Source organism: Gasterosteus aculeatus, chromosome 13 (assembly GCF_964276395.1).
Source record: "Gasterosteus aculeatus chromosome 13, fGasAcu3.hap1.1, whole genome shotgun sequence".
NCBI classification, from domain to species: Eukaryota; Metazoa; Chordata; class Actinopteri; order Perciformes; family Gasterosteidae; genus Gasterosteus; species Gasterosteus aculeatus.
In genome coordinates, this window is record NC_135701.1 from 16,147,777 (window position 1) to 16,169,775 (window position 21,999).

The 21,999-nt window shown below is 46.3% G+C and overlaps 1 protein-coding gene across 10 annotated transcripts in view; it reads left to right on the plus strand.

The window, feature by feature from the left end:
• Nucleotides 1-21,999, plus strand: part of ncor2 (nuclear receptor corepressor 2) — a 65,789-nt gene that overhangs the window by 31,513 nt on the left and 12,277 nt on the right. For 3 of the 10 annotated variants that reach the window (XM_078086958.1, XM_078086957.1, XM_078086965.1), the window contains exons 9-28: nucleotides 1,308-1,374; nucleotides 2,208-2,380; nucleotides 2,564-2,657; nucleotides 4,331-4,509; nucleotides 5,163-5,217; nucleotides 5,309-5,407; nucleotides 6,861-7,063; nucleotides 8,444-8,604; nucleotides 9,574-9,636; nucleotides 14,425-14,567; nucleotides 14,709-14,847; nucleotides 15,345-15,774; nucleotides 16,851-16,971; nucleotides 17,439-17,706; nucleotides 18,607-18,654; nucleotides 18,976-19,140; nucleotides 19,265-19,401; nucleotides 19,509-19,608; nucleotides 19,778-19,888; nucleotides 20,619-20,722. In XM_078086958.1, coding sequence (XP_077943084.1) covers nucleotides 1,308-1,374; nucleotides 2,208-2,380; nucleotides 2,564-2,657; nucleotides 4,331-4,509; nucleotides 5,163-5,217; nucleotides 5,309-5,407; nucleotides 6,861-7,063; nucleotides 8,444-8,604; nucleotides 9,574-9,636; nucleotides 14,425-14,567; nucleotides 14,709-14,847; nucleotides 15,345-15,774; nucleotides 16,851-16,971; nucleotides 17,439-17,706; nucleotides 18,607-18,654; nucleotides 18,976-19,140; nucleotides 19,265-19,401; nucleotides 19,509-19,608; nucleotides 19,778-19,888; nucleotides 20,619-20,722 — 2,860 coding nt within the window. The remainder of the gene's footprint in view (nucleotides 1-1,307; nucleotides 1,375-2,207; nucleotides 2,381-2,563; nucleotides 2,658-4,330; nucleotides 4,510-5,162; nucleotides 5,218-5,308; nucleotides 5,408-6,860; nucleotides 7,064-8,443; nucleotides 8,605-9,573; nucleotides 9,637-14,424; nucleotides 14,568-14,708; nucleotides 14,848-15,344; nucleotides 15,775-16,850; nucleotides 16,972-17,438; nucleotides 17,707-18,606; nucleotides 18,655-18,975; nucleotides 19,141-19,264; nucleotides 19,402-19,508; nucleotides 19,609-19,777; nucleotides 19,889-20,618; nucleotides 20,723-21,999) is intronic. The other 7 variants (XM_078086960.1, XM_078086959.1, XM_078086962.1 and 4 more) reach the window with 5 other exon arrangements.

Sequence of the window (21,999 nt, forward strand, 5' to 3'; positions counted from 1 at the left end):
CCGTGTGTGTGTGTGTGTGTGTGTGTGTGTGTGTGTGTGATTAAATACCACTGTGTCACTTAGAGACAGCACAATTCACTTCTCTGTTTTGCCAATAACCTCATCCCTGCTCGTAGAGTACGGATTTCTCTGTGGAGCTCTCAGCAACCGAGTCCCCTCCCAGTTCATCCACTGCACTCGGCTCAAGATATTTCCTTTGCATATTTGAAACTGCTATGAAAACAAAAGCAAACTTTGAAGTCCAAGAATGTTTTTTTTCTCAGTGTGCTTGCACCTCTGGGGAACATCTGTCACACGCGTGTGTATAATGAGTCTTCCAGCCAGCATGCTTTGCGCCAAATGACAATGTTCTCCGATAGCTCAGGTTGGCGCGGGTTTAGAGGAGGACAAAGGAAACCTTTCGATTGGGTTCAAGGTTGTTGCTATCCCCCCCTTTGCCATCTGGTGACCAGAGGACAATACCATCTCTGTCTCTGCTGGGCTTCATCTGTTTCATCCATCGGCACTGTTTATGTGATACCAATTCCTCCGTGGCTCATTAAATGCCACCACGGTAAGCGTGGCTATCAACGGTATCTGGGTGGATTAAGCCGTGTTCAACTCCTCCGCTGTATATGTGTCTGTTTGATTGTGAGGGAGTGTTTATATAGGTTGGGGGTTAAGGCAGTTCATATTTAACCTGGGTTTGTTATTGCCGATCTTTGGCAAATGGAGAACAGGTCGTCCTGTATGTTTATGCCTCCCGGCCCATAAAAGTTATCGGTCCGGTCGTCTTTCATTTTCATCACGAGCATCGCGCTCCCTGGTTGTCTGTCCTTGCCTGGGACCCGAAGGACCTTCGGCTCAGTCGAAGTGACTAGTATAGAATAAGATTACATCAATCAGTGGGTTACGTGACCTTACAACTGACCGATTAAGTGTCAGGAATAATATTCTGTCTCGCAGCAGAGAAAGAGACGCAGCGGGAGGCTGCCTGAGGAGATTACTGGGCCTGACCTTTTATTTGAAGGCTGTTCCCGGCCCAGACGAGTTTTATAACTTTGCCGTCTTCCACCCAGAAGCGAGTTTATCGAGCAGTGGCGCACAAGGGCAGCCATTGTTTGCATTTGCGCGTGTGGTTTTTTTGTTTGTTTCATGGGCAAATAAGGCAGGAGAATGTGCACAGGGTACAAACCGCACACTTTGATTTATTATTTGTGTGTTTTTCTTTGAAAAACATGATGAATTGTCTTCCTGAAGGTCTTCCCCTTATCATTTGTTTATACCCCTCTGTTATCTCCATGCCTCTCTTTCTTCAACCCTCTTAGAAACCAGGCGATGAGGAAGAAGCTCATCTTGTATTTCAAGAGGAGAAATCATGCTCGTAAGCAGTGGGTAAGTAGAGAACTCTACATCTTAGTCTCTCTGTCCATGAAGGATGATGCTGTGAAAATGGGCCAGCTGCTCCTGAAGTGAGGGGCCATTTTAAGCTGACCAAAGAGGAACAGAGCTCTGGGAATGGTCCGCTGTCGGTGCTCTCGCTGTGCCTTTCGCGAGGGATTGCTTTTTGTAAAAGAGAAGAAGAAAAAAAATCAACACAATAAAAAAATGTTGTTGAAAAATGTGTTGAATTCTCAAGCGCTTCTAATGAGTCCCAGTGGTTGAGGTAGACTTGGCCAGCCGATGGGGTGAGCTCTCACGCTCGAGCCAAGCAGACATCAATTCAAATCAACCAGCTTGACGGCAAATAAAGTACTGCTGTGAAATTTGCATCCATCCAGAAGAAGAAAGGAAATATGATGACTAAGTGTGTATTTTCGGGTCGGCTGCAGGGGTGGCAGGGGGGTTACCAACTCTTGATGTAGAGCACGTGTGTCAAACTCACGGCCCGGCGGGCCACATCCGGCCCGCCGGGGCGTCCAGTGCCCGGTGCCGGAGTCCGGCTGGCCCACCGAATGACTTTGCTATTGTGAGAATTACCGAAAGGTCCCTCCGCATGCGCGGTCGAGAGGCTCGACGGCTTATCTCTTGGCCTGCTCAACAAGTAGAAGTTCACGCACAACAGAAACGTAGAGAGCTTAGGGACATAACAATAAACATAGAGACATCTTAGTCCCTCACATGTAACGGTCCATTAGTGTTCTGTCTCAAGATCGCAGCGGAATGAGGATCTTGTCGATATTCAGGCGGATGGATTGAGAGACGCTCTCTTTTCTGTGGTGCTCCAGGAGCAGAAGTTTTGCCAGCGCTACGACCAGCTGATGGAAGCCTGGGAGAAGAAGGTGGACCGCATCGAAAGCAATCCGCGGCGCCGCGCCAAGGAGGGCAAGGTGCGCGAGTACTACGAGAAGCAGTTCCCCGAGATCCGCAAACAAAGGGAGCTGCAGGAGCGCATGCAGAGGTGAGATCGCTTCTCACATGGAGCAATCTGTGGTTGTTCAACGCCGTGAATTGTTGCCGCGGTTACCGCTGTTGTTGTTGTTAATAGAGCCGAGGATTTCATTCATTGTGTGTAAGTGGCTCAGTCCCAGACAGATGTGGGTGCTTTTGAGTGACAGCTCTTGTGTGTTTTTCCCGCCCGTAGCCGCGTTGGGCAGCGAGGAGGCGGGCTGGCCTCGTCCGCGGCTCGCAGTGAACACGAGGTCTCGGAGATCATTGATGGAATATCGGAGCATGAGGTACGTTGTGCTGATCAAGATGTGCCTCTACTTCCCCTTCTACAACGCAGGGCTTAGTCACACTGTCGCACTCTCAAAGATCAGATTGTCCGATAGGGTCGAGGTTGACACTGTTTCCACGAACGAAGCCAAACACACAAGACTTGTGCAACCAAACACTCGCTTATTTGTATAACATGCAAATAGCATGTGCTGGTTTCAATAGATATTCAGGCAAAACAATGTAATTGAGTCTTTTCAAATCTTTTCATGTTTAATGATCGTTTATTCTGTTAAATCATGTAGATATTTAATCAAAATGAATCAATCGGGGCAAGTTTTTGGCCTCCTCATAAAACCATATATGTGGTAATCTTTATGAAAAATCTTGAATTTCCTGGCAGTAGATATTAATAAAAATAACCGTAACAATTTAATGTAGTTTTGTTTCGAAGTCCAATTCATCTGTATGTGTAATACACTTATGATGATGATATAGCAGGCCTAGGAAAGCTAAATGCTAGCCTTTAAAGGCAACCACAGACCAGTGTCAATTGAAATGCTCCCAAAACTTTGATAGTTTCTGGCTGTTTTTACTGCCTGTCTTTGATTTACGGCCTTTTCTCTTTTCCTTCCCTTTCAATTCAATTGAATTCCTTTTATTTTGCATATATGTAATTACGATGAACGTAAACTTCAAGGCAGAGAATGGGAAATACCAGCATGGGATGTAGAATCTAAGCCATGTATTAGTCTGCAGAATTGGCTGCTTTTGGAAAACTCATCATCAAAGGTGTCAGTCTCGCCAAAGAAAGCATTTTTTGTTAAAGTGGTGGTAAATTATGTAAATCCAATTCGGCTTAACTTGAGTTTGAAGGATACCTCCCAAACTCCTGCTATTTAAGCTGTTCCCACGGGTGCTTTTTTATTAATAAAAAAAAGGTAATTTCACGTCAAGTTGAAACCAAATTCAGACAAATTGACACATATTTTCCATTAAAAGAAACATAACATTGCAAATAGCAAAGACACTGACCGAAACACCAGAAACACCAACGTCTTGCTTACAATTCACTTGTCGGGCTTGAGGTGTCCCGACTCACAACGTGAGCTCTGTTTTCAGGAGGACAATGGCCTGAGCAGACAATCCGTGATAGTGATTAGACCTTTTCCTCTCACGTCCGCCGGGTCCCACTAAGCTGAGCACTGTGTCCAATTGGGTTGCCTCAACTGAAAAGCTTTTCCTCGAGCTAGCACAACGCCTTCCCTGTACCCCTCCTTCCCCAAAGGCCTCGTCTCAGTTGTAGGATTGTGTAATGGTTTGAAATTGAGGAGTGACAAGAAAGTGAGAGTATACATTTGCTGCTGACTGGGTGAAAACTTCCCTAAACCTGCTCGCCTATCTTCCCAACTCTTGAAAGGCGGGACGGCTTTCATACAGTACATGTCAATATAAGCACTATGCTGTCAGATAGTTTCCTTCTCCAGACCGACCCACTCACTCCAGGATGCTGGTTTCTCTCTCTCTCTCTCTCTGTGTGTGTGTGTGTGTGTGTGTGTGTGTGTGTGTGTGTGTGTGTGTGTGTGTGTGTGTGTGTGTGTGTGTGTGTGTGTGTGTGTGTGTGTGTGTGTGTGTGTGTGTGTGTGTGTGTGTGTGTGTGTGTGTGTGTGTGTGTGTCATTGGTGTACATCAGAACACAGAGAAGCAAATGCGGCAGCTGGCGGTCATCCCTCCGATGCTCTTTGACGCCGAGCAGCAGCGCATCAAGTTCATCAACATGAACGGTTTGATGGATGACCCCATGAAGGTGTACAAGGATCGGCAGGTTATGAACATGTGGAGTGAGCAGGAGAAGGACACTTTCAGAGAGAAGTAAGCTCAACAGCTCATTGAAGTCACAGATGTGGACATTTGCTTTTCTTTGAACAGAAAAATATCCCTCTTTAATCTTTGCTTCCTATCAGCTAGGTTTGTTTTTTTGGGGTCCAAATACCCACCGAGATTGTCCAACAATAGTACAATGTATGACAAGGCCGCTTTTATCAGTAAACTCTGTAAACTTCTATTCCTAAAGTATCTTCTTTGTAGACCATGTTTTTGGATTGAAGCATGTCTTTTTCTCCGTGTGGGGACTCGGGTGACTGATAAATGCTCAGTACGTTTTTAGTAAGGAAGTGATTCTCTCCCTCTCGTGAGAAACAAGAGGAAGCATTTCACGCTGCCAAAGCGGATCAAGCCCACGCTGTTGAATTATTGACTTTAAAGTCTCACCATATGCAAAAAGAAGAGCTCCAGTTTCTTTTTCTCAACATTTAAATCGCAAAAAGGAAGATATTTGATCACTTGCATTTGATTGGTTACTTAGGTAATTGTTTTAATGTTTTAGGGGTTTATCTAGGATTAATGCTATATATATGTAACTCAGATGAATGAATTTTCATCATCGGTTTTTCTCTGATCTTCTCTTTGAGTTTTGCAACAAATGTTCTGTTTTTATTGAGTTTTTTTCTGTTTTCCTCCCAAAGGTTCATCCAGCATCCCAAAAACTTTGGTCTGATTGCGTCTTTTCTGGAGAGAAAGGTATTATTCACACAATCTTTCTGAATGTTTTGACTAATCCATTTCTGTCAGGAAATGATCATTTAAAAAAAACTTTCCGTGAATGTTTCAGACGGTGGCGGAGTGTGTGCTCTTTTACTACCTGACCAAAAAGAATGAAAACTATAAGAACATAGTGCGGAGGAACTACAGACGCCGAGGAAGGAGCCAGGTATTCTCACCGTTCAAGCTAATAGTTTTAAAAGATGCTTTAAGTCAAAGTCCAATCGCCCTGCACGCTTTGCTCGCTTTGCTGGCCTTTCTAGAAAACCAAGAAGACCGCTGCAGTAACGTAGCTGACTAATATTATTTGCTAGTTGAGGGAAAAACTTGTTTTCTATTTCATGTCATAACGTTCTAGGACTGCTGTGTTCCCTGTTATTAAACTAGTTTGGTGGGAACTAGCAACATTAACTCATCCCCTGGTTTTCTCATCTACACTGAATGTAACTTGAGTGACTTTTCCTGATTTTCCCCACATGAAGAGCAGAGGATTTATTTGGATGCAGAGTTGAAGGCAGTGAGCTAGTTGAAACCTCAGAATACCTTGAATTAACTAATTAAACAGCAAAGGTGACACACGGGCTGATAAATTGCCACAATTTGCTCAACCCCAGCATGTCACCACTATTTCCATAATGAACGTTTTTTTTTTTCATTTTAATTTCTATTGCTAATGAGCTCCCAGTTGGTAGATCGCCTCAGATCAGGTGCTAGCTGTTATAATTCATGGTGTTGGTGCTAAATAAATATCACATTAATTCGCTGCCGACCTTTTCCTGTGGGTACGAGGACGGTGTCGTCTCATCTTTCCAGAAGAAATCTCTGCTCATTACCCGCCGCTTTGCTTTCACATCTTTTGGGGGAGCAGATAGCAGTAAGAGTGCTCTTAGAAGGAGGTGGTGGGAGAGGAGGAGCAGAAAGTGCAGTGTAATGTGTCAGAATGACCTCAAATGCTAATGGAGATTATGTTTTGGTAAAGGACCGCTAGAGGGGATAAGTAATAGCTTAAAGTTTTACGTGTTTCCAGCCTGGTTAAGGCTTGTTTCCATTCAGTGCTCTAGTGGAGTAACTACACTTGTGATTAGATTTAGCGTGTCAATATTAAGCAGTGTTTGAAGTTGTTCTGGTCACATGTCTACTCTAATATGAACTCTAAACCAAAAAGTCCAGACAGACAGGAAACTGGTGAGGAAGTGGTTCTGGATGCTTAAAGAGCATATTTTTGAACTTTCGTATCCTGTTTTGTCCGTGCAGAAAATAAAAAGGATTTTTTTAGCTTAGAAACTATTCTGTACTTCTGGAGCGTCAAGATACAACTGTTGGTGCGGTTTACACATCATATGATGCTGGATGGTCAGAGCACATTTGTCTGAAAAGTGTTTTAGATATCAGATCTGCTACAGGAAGTGCTTTCTCACCCACCGTTTACAGGCAAAAAAAGAAGCTGTTGCTGGTGAATAAAGCTAAAACATTGGAACAATCTGCTTAAGTGAAAGTTACTTTCTATAGCAAACTAAATATAATTTCCTTTGGTCCAGTTTGTGGGTCCAATAGTGAATAGCGTTACAGGGAAGGGTGTCCGTTGTTTTAACGGAGTGCTTTGTTGTTTGCTTCTCTCTCAGCACGGCCAGCAACAGCAGCAGCAGCAACAGCAACAACAACAGCAGCAGCAACAGCAGCAACAACAGCAACAGCAGCAACAACAGCAGCAGCAACAACAAGTGCACCGGGGCAGCCAGGAAGACAAGGAGAAGGAGGAGAAAGAGAAGGAGGGGGAGCGGGATGAAGACAAAAATGAACCTGAAGAAAAGGAAGATGGAATGAAGTGAGTTATTAATACTGAGCAAACCTTCCTGTTGAATTCCTCACCTCACATTGTGCGTTAGAAAAGCACGTTGACAGAGTGAGGGATAGATACAGCCACATTGTCTGAGCAAGACTGTTACAGCTGCAACTATACTCTCCCTTTGCCCCATTCCTCCAAAACACACTTTTTATAGTTGCTTCAGGTCAGATGGCGTAGGAGTACGTTTTGGCGGGCGGGACCGTTTTCTGTGAATTCGATCATTCTGTAACCCTGGAGCTCTCTCTCACCTCCAGCCAGACATTCCACCACATCTACTGCAAAAGTGTTTTTTACCCCAACTAAAACAGCTGTTTTTCTGTCAATGCGTTTCCTCTTCCCAATCGGATGCCAAGTTTCTTTTTTAACTTCTATCAGTCAGAGTTTTTTGGGGGGGGGGGAATAATCAGTACAACGAAAGCTGTACATTTGAAACGTGTGTGTGTGTGAATGAAAACAGTCTTATGTATGTGTCCACACACTATATTATGATGTCGGCACTGCACTCGCTTCAATTATAGCAGGTCATGTTTTTCAGCAGTCGTGTCGGCCTTGAAGAAGACCAGGCACTGCTGACCAATAGGCCTGTCGCCACATGCAATATATTGACTTATCGCACAAAATAGGAGAATGGGTGCAATGATTTTTGGTGGTGCAATATTCATTTCACATATAAATGAACGTCCCCAACATTTTAGTTGATCGCGCTTCCCTCTTGTCTGCTTTCATTGTCGGAGGTGGGGCTTAGGCAGCGGCTCCACGCCCGCCGCCCTGCATTCCTCCCGGCCGGCCGATTGATATTGTGACAGCCCTACTGGCCGACTCCCTGCTCTGAGGCGGGACCAGGGGACTTTGTGACTCCCGGTGCTCTCTGCTGCCTGCTTGTCGCTGGCACAGCTGGCCCGCCTATATTTAGAGAGCCACCGGCTCCTCTCAGCAAGATTAATGGTGCAGGGGGGGAAGATGAATTGAGGAGCAGTGGGTTCAAACTCCATGGCTGTCTCCTGGCATGCCATTGTGCTGACACGCAATCAATTATCTCTGAGCAAAAGAAAGGGAGAAAAGAAGAGTCTGTATACACTTTTAATGTTTTGTCTTTCAAGTTCGTGAAGAAATCTGTATTCACCTGTCCTCATGCAGACCAACATGTAGCGCTGTCCTGTCCAATGCCTTGTAAATGCTGCATTTGGGACTGACCGGATAGCAGCACTGCACATATTTAAGCAATACGGTTGTATCCAAATTTGCAAACAGGACCACGTTCCCTCTCAGTTTTTTACAGTTCTTAACCTGCATTCATTTGCACACCGTCAATCCCCCCCCGTTTCTCTTGCTGACCGTGTTGACATTTCTCACACACAGAGACGACACCTCTGGAGAAGATGCCGAGGACAAAGAGCCCGCTGTGGCTTTCAAGGGCCGACGCACGGCCAACAGCCAGGGGCGGCGCAAGGGCAGAATCACCCGCTCCATGACCAGCGAAGTGGACGAGACCGCCACGCCGCCACTCAACAACGAGCTGGGTCAGTCTCAGTGCCTTGCAACATTTAACGTGCGGCTGCAGGCACGTGTATTTTTGTAGAGAGGGTGATGTGGAAATGAATAGCAGTTAAACTATTATATATAGCTAATAAACACACATAATACACTGAGGAAACTTACGTGTTTTCTAAATGGGTGAAGGAGTGACACCTTTGATCTAGTTCTGGCCCCTTGTCACGCACCACAAGAGTGCACTGTTGTTCCTTTTGTCTTCGTCCACTAATTCCCATTCGGTCTTGCACTCTCTCTATTTCAAACTGACACTCATAAATGGCATACAAGAAAGCCCAACATCAAAACGTTGTGGCTACACATGATTAGCCGCAATTTAAATCAAAAAGCATAAGAGTACAGAAATATTCATTCTCAGCGGTCCCCCCCCCCCCCCCCCCACACACTCCCATCTTAGCTCCTTGTATCGTCACACATGGCACACATGGCACTTGGTGCAGACGATCAGGTATTTTTTGTTGCGTGCTTGCTGCGGTAGCTTCTGCAGCACAGTTTTAGTCACAGGGAATCCCCCAGTGACTCGGACTGTTGTGGCTCTCATCGGCAGTTCCCACAACAGTTAGTTTCCCCGCCGGCCCACAGTGCCCTTCAGCGGGCCTCGTAGAGGACAAGGGAGCCGGTCTGCAAGCGCGGCCGGCGCGGCCCGGCATGCGGAGAAAGAACCCCAGTTGTTTTGTCTATAATCATTAACTGACTTCTCTCCTTGGATTTCCTGCTTCCTCCGCCTAAAACAAACCGTCCTCAGCGCCCCTCGCTGAAGTGCCTCGATGGCAAGCAGCACGAGCTGGCCTGCCCCCCACCCACTTGTCCTTTCTTCCAATTCTTATTTTCCTCTTGTCTGTCACTCCCTAACTGATTTTGTGGCAACTGCCCACTCACCCCTCCTCCCGCCTTCTCTCACTCAGCGCTTCTCTATTTTTTTTTTTTTTTTCTAACAGCCAACCTGGAAATGAATGAGAGCTCTCGCTGGACTGAAGAAGAGATGGAAACTGCCAAAAAAGGTAATGAATTGTAAACCTTTCTTCTCCCTGCGAAGTAGTAATACATTCTAGTCGCTGTGTATTATAAAGTCGCCGATGGAATTACCACTCTTTGCAGTTCACCCACTGTTTAACGAGTGATGCGGTTGCGACTTCCTGTTTGTGCAACGACCGCCACGTGCTGCTAGGTTGTGTCTCTGCTACGATGCGTCAGCCTGCCAAGGTTGGACGCGTTGCTCTTTGGAGCCGTTTCCCCGAGTCTCTCTGGGTCAAAGCGGCCTACCTTTCTTTATCACGCAGGCTGTAAAGTCTACCTCTTATCAGCCAGCCCCCTGCAAATGCGGCAGTCATTAACTCGACATGACTGAAGATTACCTGCAGGCCTATGGCTGATTCACAGAGGTCGCTGACCCTCCGCCCATTCTTCCAGCACTCTGTGTGAGTGTGTTTTGACAGCGTTGGTTGCGTGCTGTCCATGAGTCTCAGCTATTGAAATGATCTGCTCATCTTTAGGGGTTTGTAATGCGTGCTGCTTTTTGGAAGTTTCCCACTGATGTGTTGCACCAGATCAAGGGTCGATTCGGTTCTGATCAGCTAGATTTACATGTTCCCCCTAAACAGGATTTTGTTGCAATTGTTTCATAGATATATATTTATCTTTGACTACTTGATTTGGCAAACGCCATTCCCAGCAGTGGATTTAAATATATTTTATTTCATTTGATGTATTACTAAATATTGGTCTTAAGTGGCCGAGTACCGTCTTGTATTGTTGAAGCTCTATGTACTCGAAACAACGCAATTTCAGGGTGGCTGCTGCTTTGGAGCCATTAGTAGATGATGAGTCATCCTTCTTTGTGTGACTTCTGCATCTGACTAACTTAATCTGTCTTCCCTTATACTCAACACTGGATGAAGTGCCTGCTGCAAGCAAGCAGCTTGAGCGGGATATTGAAACCACATTTGGTTAACAATTACCCATCAGTCTCCTGCTGTCCTTGTGGTGTCTTTTCCGATTTGGAGTTAGCATGTATATGTGGGTTTATGTGCTATAGGTTTTTTTTTTTTTGGCAAATTGGCGCTGGCCTGAACACAGTCCTGTGTAGTAATCCTGGTTAATGTCTTCAGTTCCATTCTCTCGCAGTGGGATTAGTGGGGCTCTCCATCCCACCGGATTAGCCCGGCAGCTTGGTGGGAGCAGGGCTCCTATGAAGGGTTTACGTAACCACAACGCCCGAGCCCTACTTACAGCCCTGAAGGCCGAAAGAGGAGGAGTTGCTCTCGCTGTTTTTCATCGGTTCTGGCAACCACCCCTACACCTGCCGAAGGGGATTCCCTTTCCAAGAGCTCGCGCTCCATGATCATAGCCCCCACCCCCCCAACTCCATTTTCCCATAGTATCGAATGAGCTCGTCATGTGGCTCTCCCTTGCAGGTGCTTGACATGTATATGTGTTTTAAAGAGGCTTAGGTGTCCTGATGCTAATGTGTTTATCCAATTGAGCCAAACCGATCTGAATAAATGCATTTATAGTGCTCTGGCAGCACCAGCCAGCAGGATGGCATGGATAGTGCGTAAAAACTGGTGCTTCATACGCGGGACGGCCGGTCTTTGTAAAGCCTCTCTTAAACCCACCAGTTGTGCCTGCCTGTGTGTGTGTGTGTGTGTGTGTGTGTGTGTGTGTGTGTGTGTGTGTGTGTGTGTGTGTGTGTGTGTGTGTGTGTGTGTGTGTGTGTGTGTGTGTGTGTGTGTCAAAAAAGGTTGTGTACGTGTGTGCTCGCCTGGTCCAAGCTGTGTGCACGTGCAGCTGATTGGCAAAGGCTGCGGAAGGTTTGGCAAGCGCTTCTTTTCCCCACTCACTCACTCAGAGGTCACTTTCAAGATGAAAAGCGGGTCAGTCAGGAAAAATGTGAAAGCCTTTATGCTTTCTCATGGTATCAACATCAACTGATTCCCCCCCCCCCCCATCTCCCTCCCACCCGTCCGCCCCGTCCTCTCACTTTGCTTACTCTCCACTTCTGTATCCTTTGCTCCATTGTTAAACTCTGGCTCGGTAGCTCTGCTCTCTCTATATCTTTCCTTTCTCCGGGCTCTCTCTCTCTCTCTCTTCCCTCCCCCCCTTCTGTCTCTCTTGGACTGCCTTTCTCTCTCTCACTGCTCTCTTGGACTGCCTGACTGTGTGTTTGCGTCTGTGTGCTAGAGTATTAACAAGAGAGAGAGAGGGTTCAAGTGAGTGTGTACTCACTTGTGTGTGTGTGTGTTCCGCGGTGCCTGTTGGCAGACTGAGGCAGGGGGAGGGACGTACTGAGAGACGGACGGAGGGAGGGAAAAAAAAAGAGAGAGATAGAGAAGAGATCAGATGAGGGGAGAGCGAGGCTGAGCACATAGCACCGCCCAACAGTCCCACTTTCCTGTGGAAGTCTTCCCGGACGACCGCCATTGGGGAACGACACGGCGGAGAAGAACAGACGGGCGCTCACCGGAGGACCGAGCGGGAGGAAAAGGAGGGGAGAGGGGTGGGGGGGGGGGCAGGAGCATGTGCTGTTTTGGAGCAAACCAACCCGACACCGGCTCAAGTAACAAGCCAGCTGGCAGGAAGAGCGCAGAGTCTGAGCTGTTTTCATCTCCTCTGCTCCGGATCGGAAGGCCCGGCCCTGAAGAGCTTCCCGGCCGGCCCCTCTAGAGATCAGACCGTCTGATACTGCGACCCACAGCAGGGCCACGAGGCGGCCGCCGGACCGACAGGCATGTGACAGACAGGAACAACCACTTTCTGGCTGCACCAGGTGTTGATTTGACTTTCTCTGGGAGGAGCTAGTGGAAATACCGTGTTGTGATTGGCTGTGAGGTGACCACATGCTTCAGTATCGCTTCTGCTGATTGGATGTTTGCTCCTTGTGCGTTTCTCCAGCAACGAAGGCCCCGAGTCAACCAGAGCTGCTTCAGGATTGTACCGCTAGCGCTTGCATAGAATGACAAAAATGGACGTAGCTAGAGGTCACAACAAAGTGACCTTTGACTTTCTGTAAATTCATTTCTTTAATATTGGTCCAGGTTCAAAGGGTCCAGCAACATTTGACTTACTCGTTTGAATGTGCGTGTTATACAATGCCGCTGTTTTGTTTCTTCTGAGCGCGCTTGTGTGCCATACAGGCCACACACCCTCCGTGTTGCAGTCTGCCCCCTCCCCCCCTCTCGTGAGGCAGCTGTAAAAGGTTAATAAGTGTCAGTCATGTGTCTCCGACCCTTGGAACATGTCCGGCTGCTCGCTACGCTTTTCTTCCTTGGAGAAGCATTCTTAGCGATGCCTTTTAGTGGCAGCGATGAATATTTCAGCTGAAAAACCTCTTCCACTTTAACACTTGACAGGTTGTAGGTGCACAGCAGCTTTTAGACACCAGCAGCTCAGACTTGAAGATCACCGTTTCTTGTTATGGTAGTTCTTTTTATACTGACGTTATTAAACTCTCAGCATGACCGTGAATATTGTACGTCTCCCCACATCTGCTTGAAGTTGCACAGCTTTCCGGCCATTTTGGAAACATTCTTTTGGCATTCCTAATCGTATTTTGCGTGGCTTGTTCACATGCATCTTCCTAATTTCACCTAAATAAATTCAATCGTCTGAACGTTATTGTAAAAGTTAAACCAGTAAACAACTAACGGAGCAGCTTTTATTGCAGCCTTTACTTATTAATATTATAATTCAGCCATTCTCTCTGATTAAAAGCTGTCCCTTCCTCTCCTTTGGCTCCAACTCCGACTTGTTGTCCCACTGCCTCCATTAAGCGATGAGATGCAGAGACCTTTGAACCCATGTCCGAGGTTGTCCCAGGAGGGGTTGGCTCTGTGCCTGCTAATAACTCCCCTCCCTTCCCTCCTCACAACCCCTTTGAGAGGCTGTCCTGTTGCCAGGACCCGTCAGGCTGGCACAGGAAACAAGTGGGTGGCGTAAGCTAAGCCTCTTACAACATACACTGTTAATGAGCTGCCTTTAGCTAACAGCAGACTGGGAGGGGGGGCCGGTGGGGGGGGATTCTGGAGCAAAGTCTACGCTATCTATCTTCCTCACTCACTTGCACTTTTACACACTGACTGCGCCGTTCATCGCTCTCTTTTTTTTTTTTTTTTTAAGCACTCAAGCCGCGATCGGCTGTGTACGTGAGCGTGTGTTCGTTTTGTGATGGTTGATCCATCACGGCTCCGGGCCCAGCGGGGGGCCCGTAGACCGTAAGGCACAATCATGTGGTTGACGGTAAAATACCAGAATTTCTTGGAACTGGATCACATCAAAGTGAGTCAGGATTTGACGCCGTTCGGTCCCAATTGGGACAGTCGGTGATGTCATCGATATGAGTGACGGTTCCAGCCACCATGCTCCCTCTCTCTTACTCCTCCACTCTTGTCTCCCTCCCTGTCTCTACTTGTTATTGCTTGCTTGCTGTTATTGGGAGTATGCTGCATCTTAAACTAAACTCCAGGCTGTGACACTGTTTTAACAGCTATTTGTTTAGGGCTATTGACGTATCATTGAGAGACTTTCATTCTGTACACTTGAATAGATTAGATTGGGTTTTGAGGTAGTGATTATGGTACGTAAACCAAAATAATAAATAACCATTTTACTTACAATCTTTACACCAACTGCCCTTTTCCCAGTTTGCATCATTTGTTTTTTTTACAACTGAAAAGAGAATATCATTTGATATGGAGTGGAGACGTAGTAGTCCTGAAAGGCCCCATGTCAACCATGTGCAGCTGTCTCTGGTCCTGTCTTAATCCCCCTGCCTGTCCATCTGTTATGTCCAGGCCTTCTCCAGTATGGTAGGAATTGGTCCGCCATCGCCAAGATGGTTGGATCCAAAACCGTGTCACAGTGCAAGAACTTCTACTTCAACTACAAGAAGAGGCAGAAACTGGATGAGATTCTGCAGCAGCATAAAATGAAATCGGTAAACTCAGGGACAGTTGTTGTCATTTGAGTGTTTTGTGGACAACCAAGCTATGGGATTATAGAAGGGGTTTTCTTCAGAATCTGGAGATTTCTTTGCCTCCCCAGGCTGTTTTTATTTAGTGTTTTTGTTTTGACCCAGGAGAAAGAGCGAAAGGCCCGTCGCAAGGCCAAAGCCCCGCAGAATGAGGAGACCAGTGCCCCGTATACTGCAGAAGAGGACGAAATGGAGGGCTCAGGAGCCAGTGGCAATGAGGAGGAGGCCCCTGAAGATGGAGAAGGTACATCACTACCAAGAGCTACATGCTAATTGCCAAAATTAAATCAAAAGGCTCTCTATTTAACCTCCATTCACGAACTGAGGGAATTTTCTTCTTGAACAATATAATAATTGTACTCTTTCTAATAAAATGTTATTTTACATAATCCTTACTCGTAAGTATTCTGAAATACAACAAATAAAATACATGACAAATATTTAAGCATCCTGAATATCCTGCTTTATTTTGTCGACAGAAGTAGACTTTGTAGACCGCACAGTGACAATAGAGCGCTAAAGCCCCGGGGGATTTTGTCCATCATCCCAATTGGTTTTGAGTTCCTCCTTATTGTACAGTGAAACCTGATTAGGTAGAAGACTGGCACTGGGAAGAATCTGGTTTAGCAGAAAGCAACGGGAGGGGGGGTGAAATAAATAAGGACAAAGGAATAGAACTTGCAGTATAAGCCCAGTCTTGTTGTCTGACCTGTGTTTCCTTTTGTCCTCTGTCCCTGCCAGGTGGAGCCAACAACAGTTCTGATACGGAGAGCTTGCCCTCGCCACATTCATCAGAGGACAGCAAGGCGAAGGAGGAAGGCTCGAGTAGGTCAAAGGGCAGCTCCGCCACCGGGGACAAGGAGGCGGCGGGCTCAGACGTGGGCCAGGCCGGGGAGGAGAAACCTCCAGTTAAGGAAGATGCAGAGTCGGCCATCAAGCAGGAGATAAAGACTGAGACAGGGGAGCCTAGCAAAGAGCAGCTGAAGCCAACTTCACCCAGCGATGCCATCGATAAAAAACCTCCCACTGCAGAATTGGAAGAAGGTAAAAGCTCCGGCAAGAACTCCCGGAAGGACCACGGGCCCAGGACCGGTTCCCATGGCGACAGTGACTCTAGTGCCACTTGCAGCGCTGATGAAGTGGAGGAGACGGAGAACCCAGACAAGAACAGGTCAGTTTGTAGCAGGAGATTTAGTTGTAATTATTTTCAGAATGTCTCACCTTTTTGAATCACATATTGCTATTTCTTTGATGTTTTCATATCGGTGAAATCATTGGGCCTCCAGATTATTTGTGTCAAAGGGCTTTTGGTTTTGAGCAGTAGTATTATTGTGTCCTACTACTGTGGTGTACCACAGCAGATACAAGAAAAGACGGCAGCGAGGGTTTTGAAGTGTTGTTAGTTGCCTAGCTACACTGTACAGGAGCAAACCCATTTTTGGCAAACCACTTGTTGTAAACCACAGATGGCTGTTTTCTATCAAGAGATTTATATTAAGATTTTTTTTTGTATAAATACATACATATGTACGTGTATGTATGTCTGAGAGGTTGTATACAAGATTATATAGGTTTGTGTGTGTGTATGTGTGTGTAATATATGAATGAGGTCGCAAGAATGGGTGTCAAAGTGCATGGGAGGAGTGATTGGTTGTGTTTGCACGGTATTTGTTCGATTCTTTCCATGACAGCAGACTGCATGTACTGGCAAAGCCGGGGGGAAAGCTGCCCTCACTGCCAAAGCAAACAAAGGGACTGTGTGTGTGTGTGTGTGTGTGTGTGTGTGTGTGTGTGTGTGTGTGTGTTTGCACTTTAGTGCTGGTGTGCATCGAAGTGTGTGTCTGTCTGATGAGTATTTTGTGTGCTTTCTATAGATTTGAGAGACATAGATATGGATTTTTACTTGCAATTCATTTCCAGTATCGGTCTGTCAACACACACAGAGACAAACCCACACAACCACACACACACACACACACACACACACACACACACTTTTATCCCATGTATTCGTCTCTTGCCATCATTTGATCACTTAAATACTTTGGACTGAGGGTTTGTGTCCTGTGTCAGGCAGTCATGTGGGACGGGAACTCAATCGGAACCTCTGCCATCTTTTAAAATATATTCACATTTTGTAGAATTTCAAAACAATATATCTATGAAGCCTAATGCAATGTGTCCGGGATCAAGGGAGCAAAGCCAATACGAGAAGGCACAAACTTCTTCCTCTCTCTGTGTGCATAGAATGACATCCCCGCGGCCGAGTCTGCTGAACTACACTCATGATGGCGTCATCTCCTCCCCGCTGCAGAAGCCCATGGACCTGAAACAGCTCAAACAGAGGGCTGCCGCTATACCTCCTATTGTGAGTCACTAGTTGAATTGTGTCTTTCATTTCTCACTCACCCAACACACAACAGATGGCTAAAGAGTATCTCTGTCTCTGACCAAGTTGGGGTTTTGTATCAAACTGATTGGCCCTCTGTCTCTCTCTCACTCACTCACTCACTCACTCACTCACTCACTCACTCACTCACTCACTCACACATTCATTACAGTGGTATCAATGATATTGCTGTCTCTGCTAGCAGCAAAAACAATATAGCAGGTGAAATTGTCGCGTTTGTTTAAAATAAGGCATTGGGATGGAAAATGATTGGGAACAGTGCTTTGTGGAGAAGAACTTACTTAACAAAGAAATAAGCAATGTTTATAAGCTATCATGTTTATCAGATACCATACGTAGCTCACCATATGTCAGCTGCTAGGAAGGCGTGTGCCAGCGTTATGCGTGAGCTGTGATTGTAACCTTTTTTCTCTCCCTCATCCTAGATGCCAGAAGCCTCCATGCCAGGCAGTCAGCGGAGTGGAGGTAGCAAGGCAGTGCTGCCCCCTCATGCCCTGGCATTGTACCAACAACAGATCACCATGGCTCATGGGGAGTCATCTCAGGAGGTCAAAATGCAGCAGCAGCAGCAGCTTCCAGGCCAGCCAGGCAAACCGCAGCCCTACACCTTGCAGGCAGAGCGAGACAGGGAGGCTCTCCACAGCAGCAGTCCTCATGTCCGCTCCCGCAGCCCCTCCACCAGTGACAAGGATGGTACGCAGACCTCCAGCACGCCCAAAAGAAGTCACCCGTCGCATCAATACTTCACCAATCAAATAGTTTTGACAGATAGTATAGGATGTTTAGGAAGCTAGAGTTACAAATATATGAACCCCTCCCACAATCGCCAGCATTGGTCTCTTTCCCATGCAATGATTTCCTTTCTCTTTGGCCCCTAATCTGCCTGTTCTACCGGCTGTATGCATGTGTGTCTCCATGGTACATACACAAGTTGGATTAGAATGAAGGATAATTGGAATCATGACCACAAGATGAGCAGAGGACTCGGGAATAGTTTGAGAAGAAAGCGGAACTTAATGCTGTGTAATTTGCCATTTTAGTAGCATTTGATCTAGTTTTACTACCGTCCCTGCTACTTGCTCTAACCTTGATTCAGTGTTCTCTAGTGTTTAGGGTATTCCGGTGTTTCTGGGACACTCGCGTGGAGGGAACTGATAAATGATCTGGTATTGCTATTGACCCAGAAGGGAATATAGTCTAGTTCAGTGCAGTTACTGTGAGCTTGTGGAGTTTGGGTCTCTGAAAGTACAGTGTCATACTTTAAGCAACCGTCGTGTCTTTTACAACCAACTGGGCACCGCGGCAGCTGTGTACTCTTAACAAACAGCACCCACTTTTTCCTGCATTTTTATAAAAGTGAAACGGCTTAAAGGGCTCTTTGTGCAGTGTCTGGCTCGGAGGCAGGTGTGATATATTTCTAAGCTACATTGTTGCTACTATTTAACACCCTTTGGCTGTTGGTGAAAACAAAAGTCGCACCATGTTGCAACTGTAGCAAGCAAAGTGTCTTTGCAGTTCGTGCATGATTTTATTTTGTGAGAGAGTAAAGTCTGTGAGGATGCGATGATCTGTGGTGTGTTTGTGTCCCTTCAGAGCTGGAAGGCAACGAGAGGTGGTTACTGACCCTCCTGCAGGGATTAAGTAGGTTCACCCCTTGCCACAACATTCCCTTTTTAATAACACGTTAATCACACTGCAGGGTGATCATCTCCTCTTTTATTGTGTGTACTTGAAACATTAGCAGTGGCCTGTTGTGTATATTGGCATATTAATTTAGTCTTGATGATATCACCCTGGCTGGGAAGTGGCGTGAGGGTGTTCCACGTGCTCATAGACAACAATCTCATTGGAGCTGATGTTGTTGACATCAGGAGGCTGCGGCTGAAGGGCCGCTTCTTGGATTAGCGCAGGTCTAACTTGGTGTTGTGGTTTAGGTCCTGACTCGGTCTGTTGTTGTTGCAGAAAAGTCCCGGGCTTTCTCCCCGCACGGTGAAGCAAAGAAGCAGGCGCTCGGCCCCGATGACCTGAGGACCTCCAACTTGGGCCGACAGGTTCTCTCCCCTTACCCCATGTCCCCACGAGACATGGCCAAGATCAGTCACGACCAACACCTGCTGCACTTCAACTGTGAGTCCTCTATCCCGGGCCGCCCAGTCTTCAGCTTCTTAACGAAGCCTCGGGTGTCCTTCGCGTTGAATATTTTATGACAAGAAAGAAGAAAACCTCATCATTTCTCTCTTTTGCCTTCCAGCGTTCCAGCAGACCGGCCACCCCTCACTCCCTAACCTGCCACAGGACAGTGGAAGGCTGGCAGCAGTGAGACCCCTCACGATGCCAGAGCCTCCGCCGCTAATTTCCTCTACCAAGCAAGGGGGCTCCATCACACAGGTATAGCACCACACAAATGCAGACCACGGATTTTACAAGCTCTTATTTTCCCCGCAGAAACAATGGAACCGAGTCTGTGTCCTCCATCACACCCTTTGTTTCTTCAGGGCACCCCGGTGCAGTTGCACAGCCCAGCTCACGGGTTGGACCATGGGAAGATGACCCCCACTCAAATGGGTCTGTCTTGGATGGATCAAAGGAAAGTGGGTAAGTAAAAACAAACAACAACAAAAACAACTGTGCAGGGTGTCTAGTGCGCTTCAAATTTCCTTTACTCTTGCCATCCATTTCTACCCTCCTCGCCACTGCAAGTCTTGTGCATCACCATAGAAACGTCTCTTTAATGACCGTTCCTCTGTTTGTCTAAACTGTGCAGCAGGTGCTTTTCCCGTCATAAAGCAGGAACAGTTGTCTCCTCGCAGCTCATCTTCTCAAGCGGACAACCTTTCATCCCAGGGGTCGCCTCATGATATCGCCGCAGGACGTGGTGCGTAGCTCCCAGTGTCTTTATACTGATTTCCACGGACAATAAACCGGTGTTGGTGCTTTTGCTACGCTCCTTTCCCTGTCTAGGAAATTTAGAATTATACCATCCATCTTGGAAAACAATCAGATCTAAATGTCACTGCTGTGCCCTTGAATAACAAAGTAAAATCATGTGTTCTCCCACATGTTTGGTTCAGCTTTGTCATGCTGAAAAGATTAACCTTCTCAGCATGACAGTGACCTGAGGCTCGCAGCGAGGACCACACCGGAGCCACTTTGGGACAAGTCTCTGAATGTACTTGAGTGGCCCGGGCTAAACTTAAATCTCAACTGGAAATCAGCAGAGAGTAGAGTTTGTTGAAGCTGATCTTATCTGACAGAGCTTGAGAGGATGTGAAGAATGGGAGAAACTGTCCAGATCCATGTGCGCAAAGCGGGAAGACGCAAACTCAAGGACATTCAAAGCTGCAGTTACTGCCTGTGTGTTTTATCACAGTTCTCCTTTTTTGTACATAGGGGAACTTGAAAAAGTCATGCTTTCACTCTTGCATTAGTAGACCATCTAAAGCTGAATGTTATCGTTATGAATAATGCTGAAAATAGAACCTTGATTCAAGCCACACACACAAGCTTTTTGCAAACCTTTATTTACAATGATTGTGTTCCATTTAAAGTACTCTTAATGCTCTTTTTCTTTCTTAGTATCCTAACACACTGTGCTTTCTTCACAGGATCTATTCCAGCGGTGCAGGGAGGTAGCATCACCAAGGGTATCCCAGGGACCAGAATGCATCCAGATTCATCAATCTCCTACCGAGGGGGCTCCATTACTCAGGTGAGTCTTGTGCGCGGCCCTTGTTAAAACTGTAGTAATGTCCAATAATGTTTTTTTTAATTCTCTCTCTGATAATAATAGTAGAAATGTGCTGTGGGTGCTTATATTTACTCTACATTGTACAGCAAGATAGAACCACATTGAATTGACTTCATCCAATTTTGTGATGTAAACAAAACATTTCAGCTGTAGAAATTTTGTTTCAGACGTATTTTCTTTCCTTTTGTATTTGTTAGCGGGATCCTGTCACTAACAGAATCTGTATATGTGCAGTTTGTTATCGCTGTATTGGGTGTGGCAATCCGGATTCGAGTGTGTTATGAATATTCTGCTGACTGTTGAAATCTGAGTAGTGCATTACGACAGACTGCTGGCAAACATTTATCTTCCCCTTTTATTTGGAGAACCTCTGAACAGCCTTTGTGTGTATATATAGTCAGTCACTTATAAAACAGTCATTTAAAAAAAACATCCATTGTGAATGAGCCATTATGTAGGTTAAGGAGATAATAAATTATAATATAGATCTTGCCCATGGTTTTCCTCCTCAGAACACCGAGTGGCACAATCGGGTTAATGTGTTTTGCTTTATCTGTCAGACTCTGGGCCGTAAACTGAGACTGAATATGCTAAAGTGTGTCACAGTTCATGATAGTAGCTGTAAATCTGGCTTTTGCCCAAAACGATTCTGTCATTTGGCCCCTCCCCATGCTGTTTGAATCCAATTCTATCAAACTAGTAGCTTTGTGTAACCAGGCTTTGAATTTGAGTCCTCATGATGAAAGCGAGCACTCGTCATTTGGCAAACCAAATGCTGTGGCTGCTGGATTTCCGTGCTGCCGTGACATAACACACTGCTCTGACTGACCCTGTCACCCTAGCAACAGGTACAAACTGTACCACGTCTCCTCCCCATTTTATGCATCTATTTATTTTAGACGCTGGCTCGACCACGTCTTTGATATGCTCACTGCGATGTCACACCCAACTGATGCACAGGAGAAAGCGAGTGTCGAGGGATGCAGTTATCCACCGCGATGGATTAGTAAGGGAAACGAGATAAAGTATAATGGAGCCGTTGTGGAACTCATCTGTTTGTTTAGCCTGCAGCCAGATTAGCAGCCAGATAGATCAATGTTGCGCTTCCTTTGGTAGTAGACAAGGAGAGCTTTAGCCAGAGCCACCTGATCCTGTTAACATACACCCCATTACACAGAAACATTACTGCTGTGGCCTTCAACCTCCACCCGGGCCTTTCTTGGAAATAGACGCAAAAT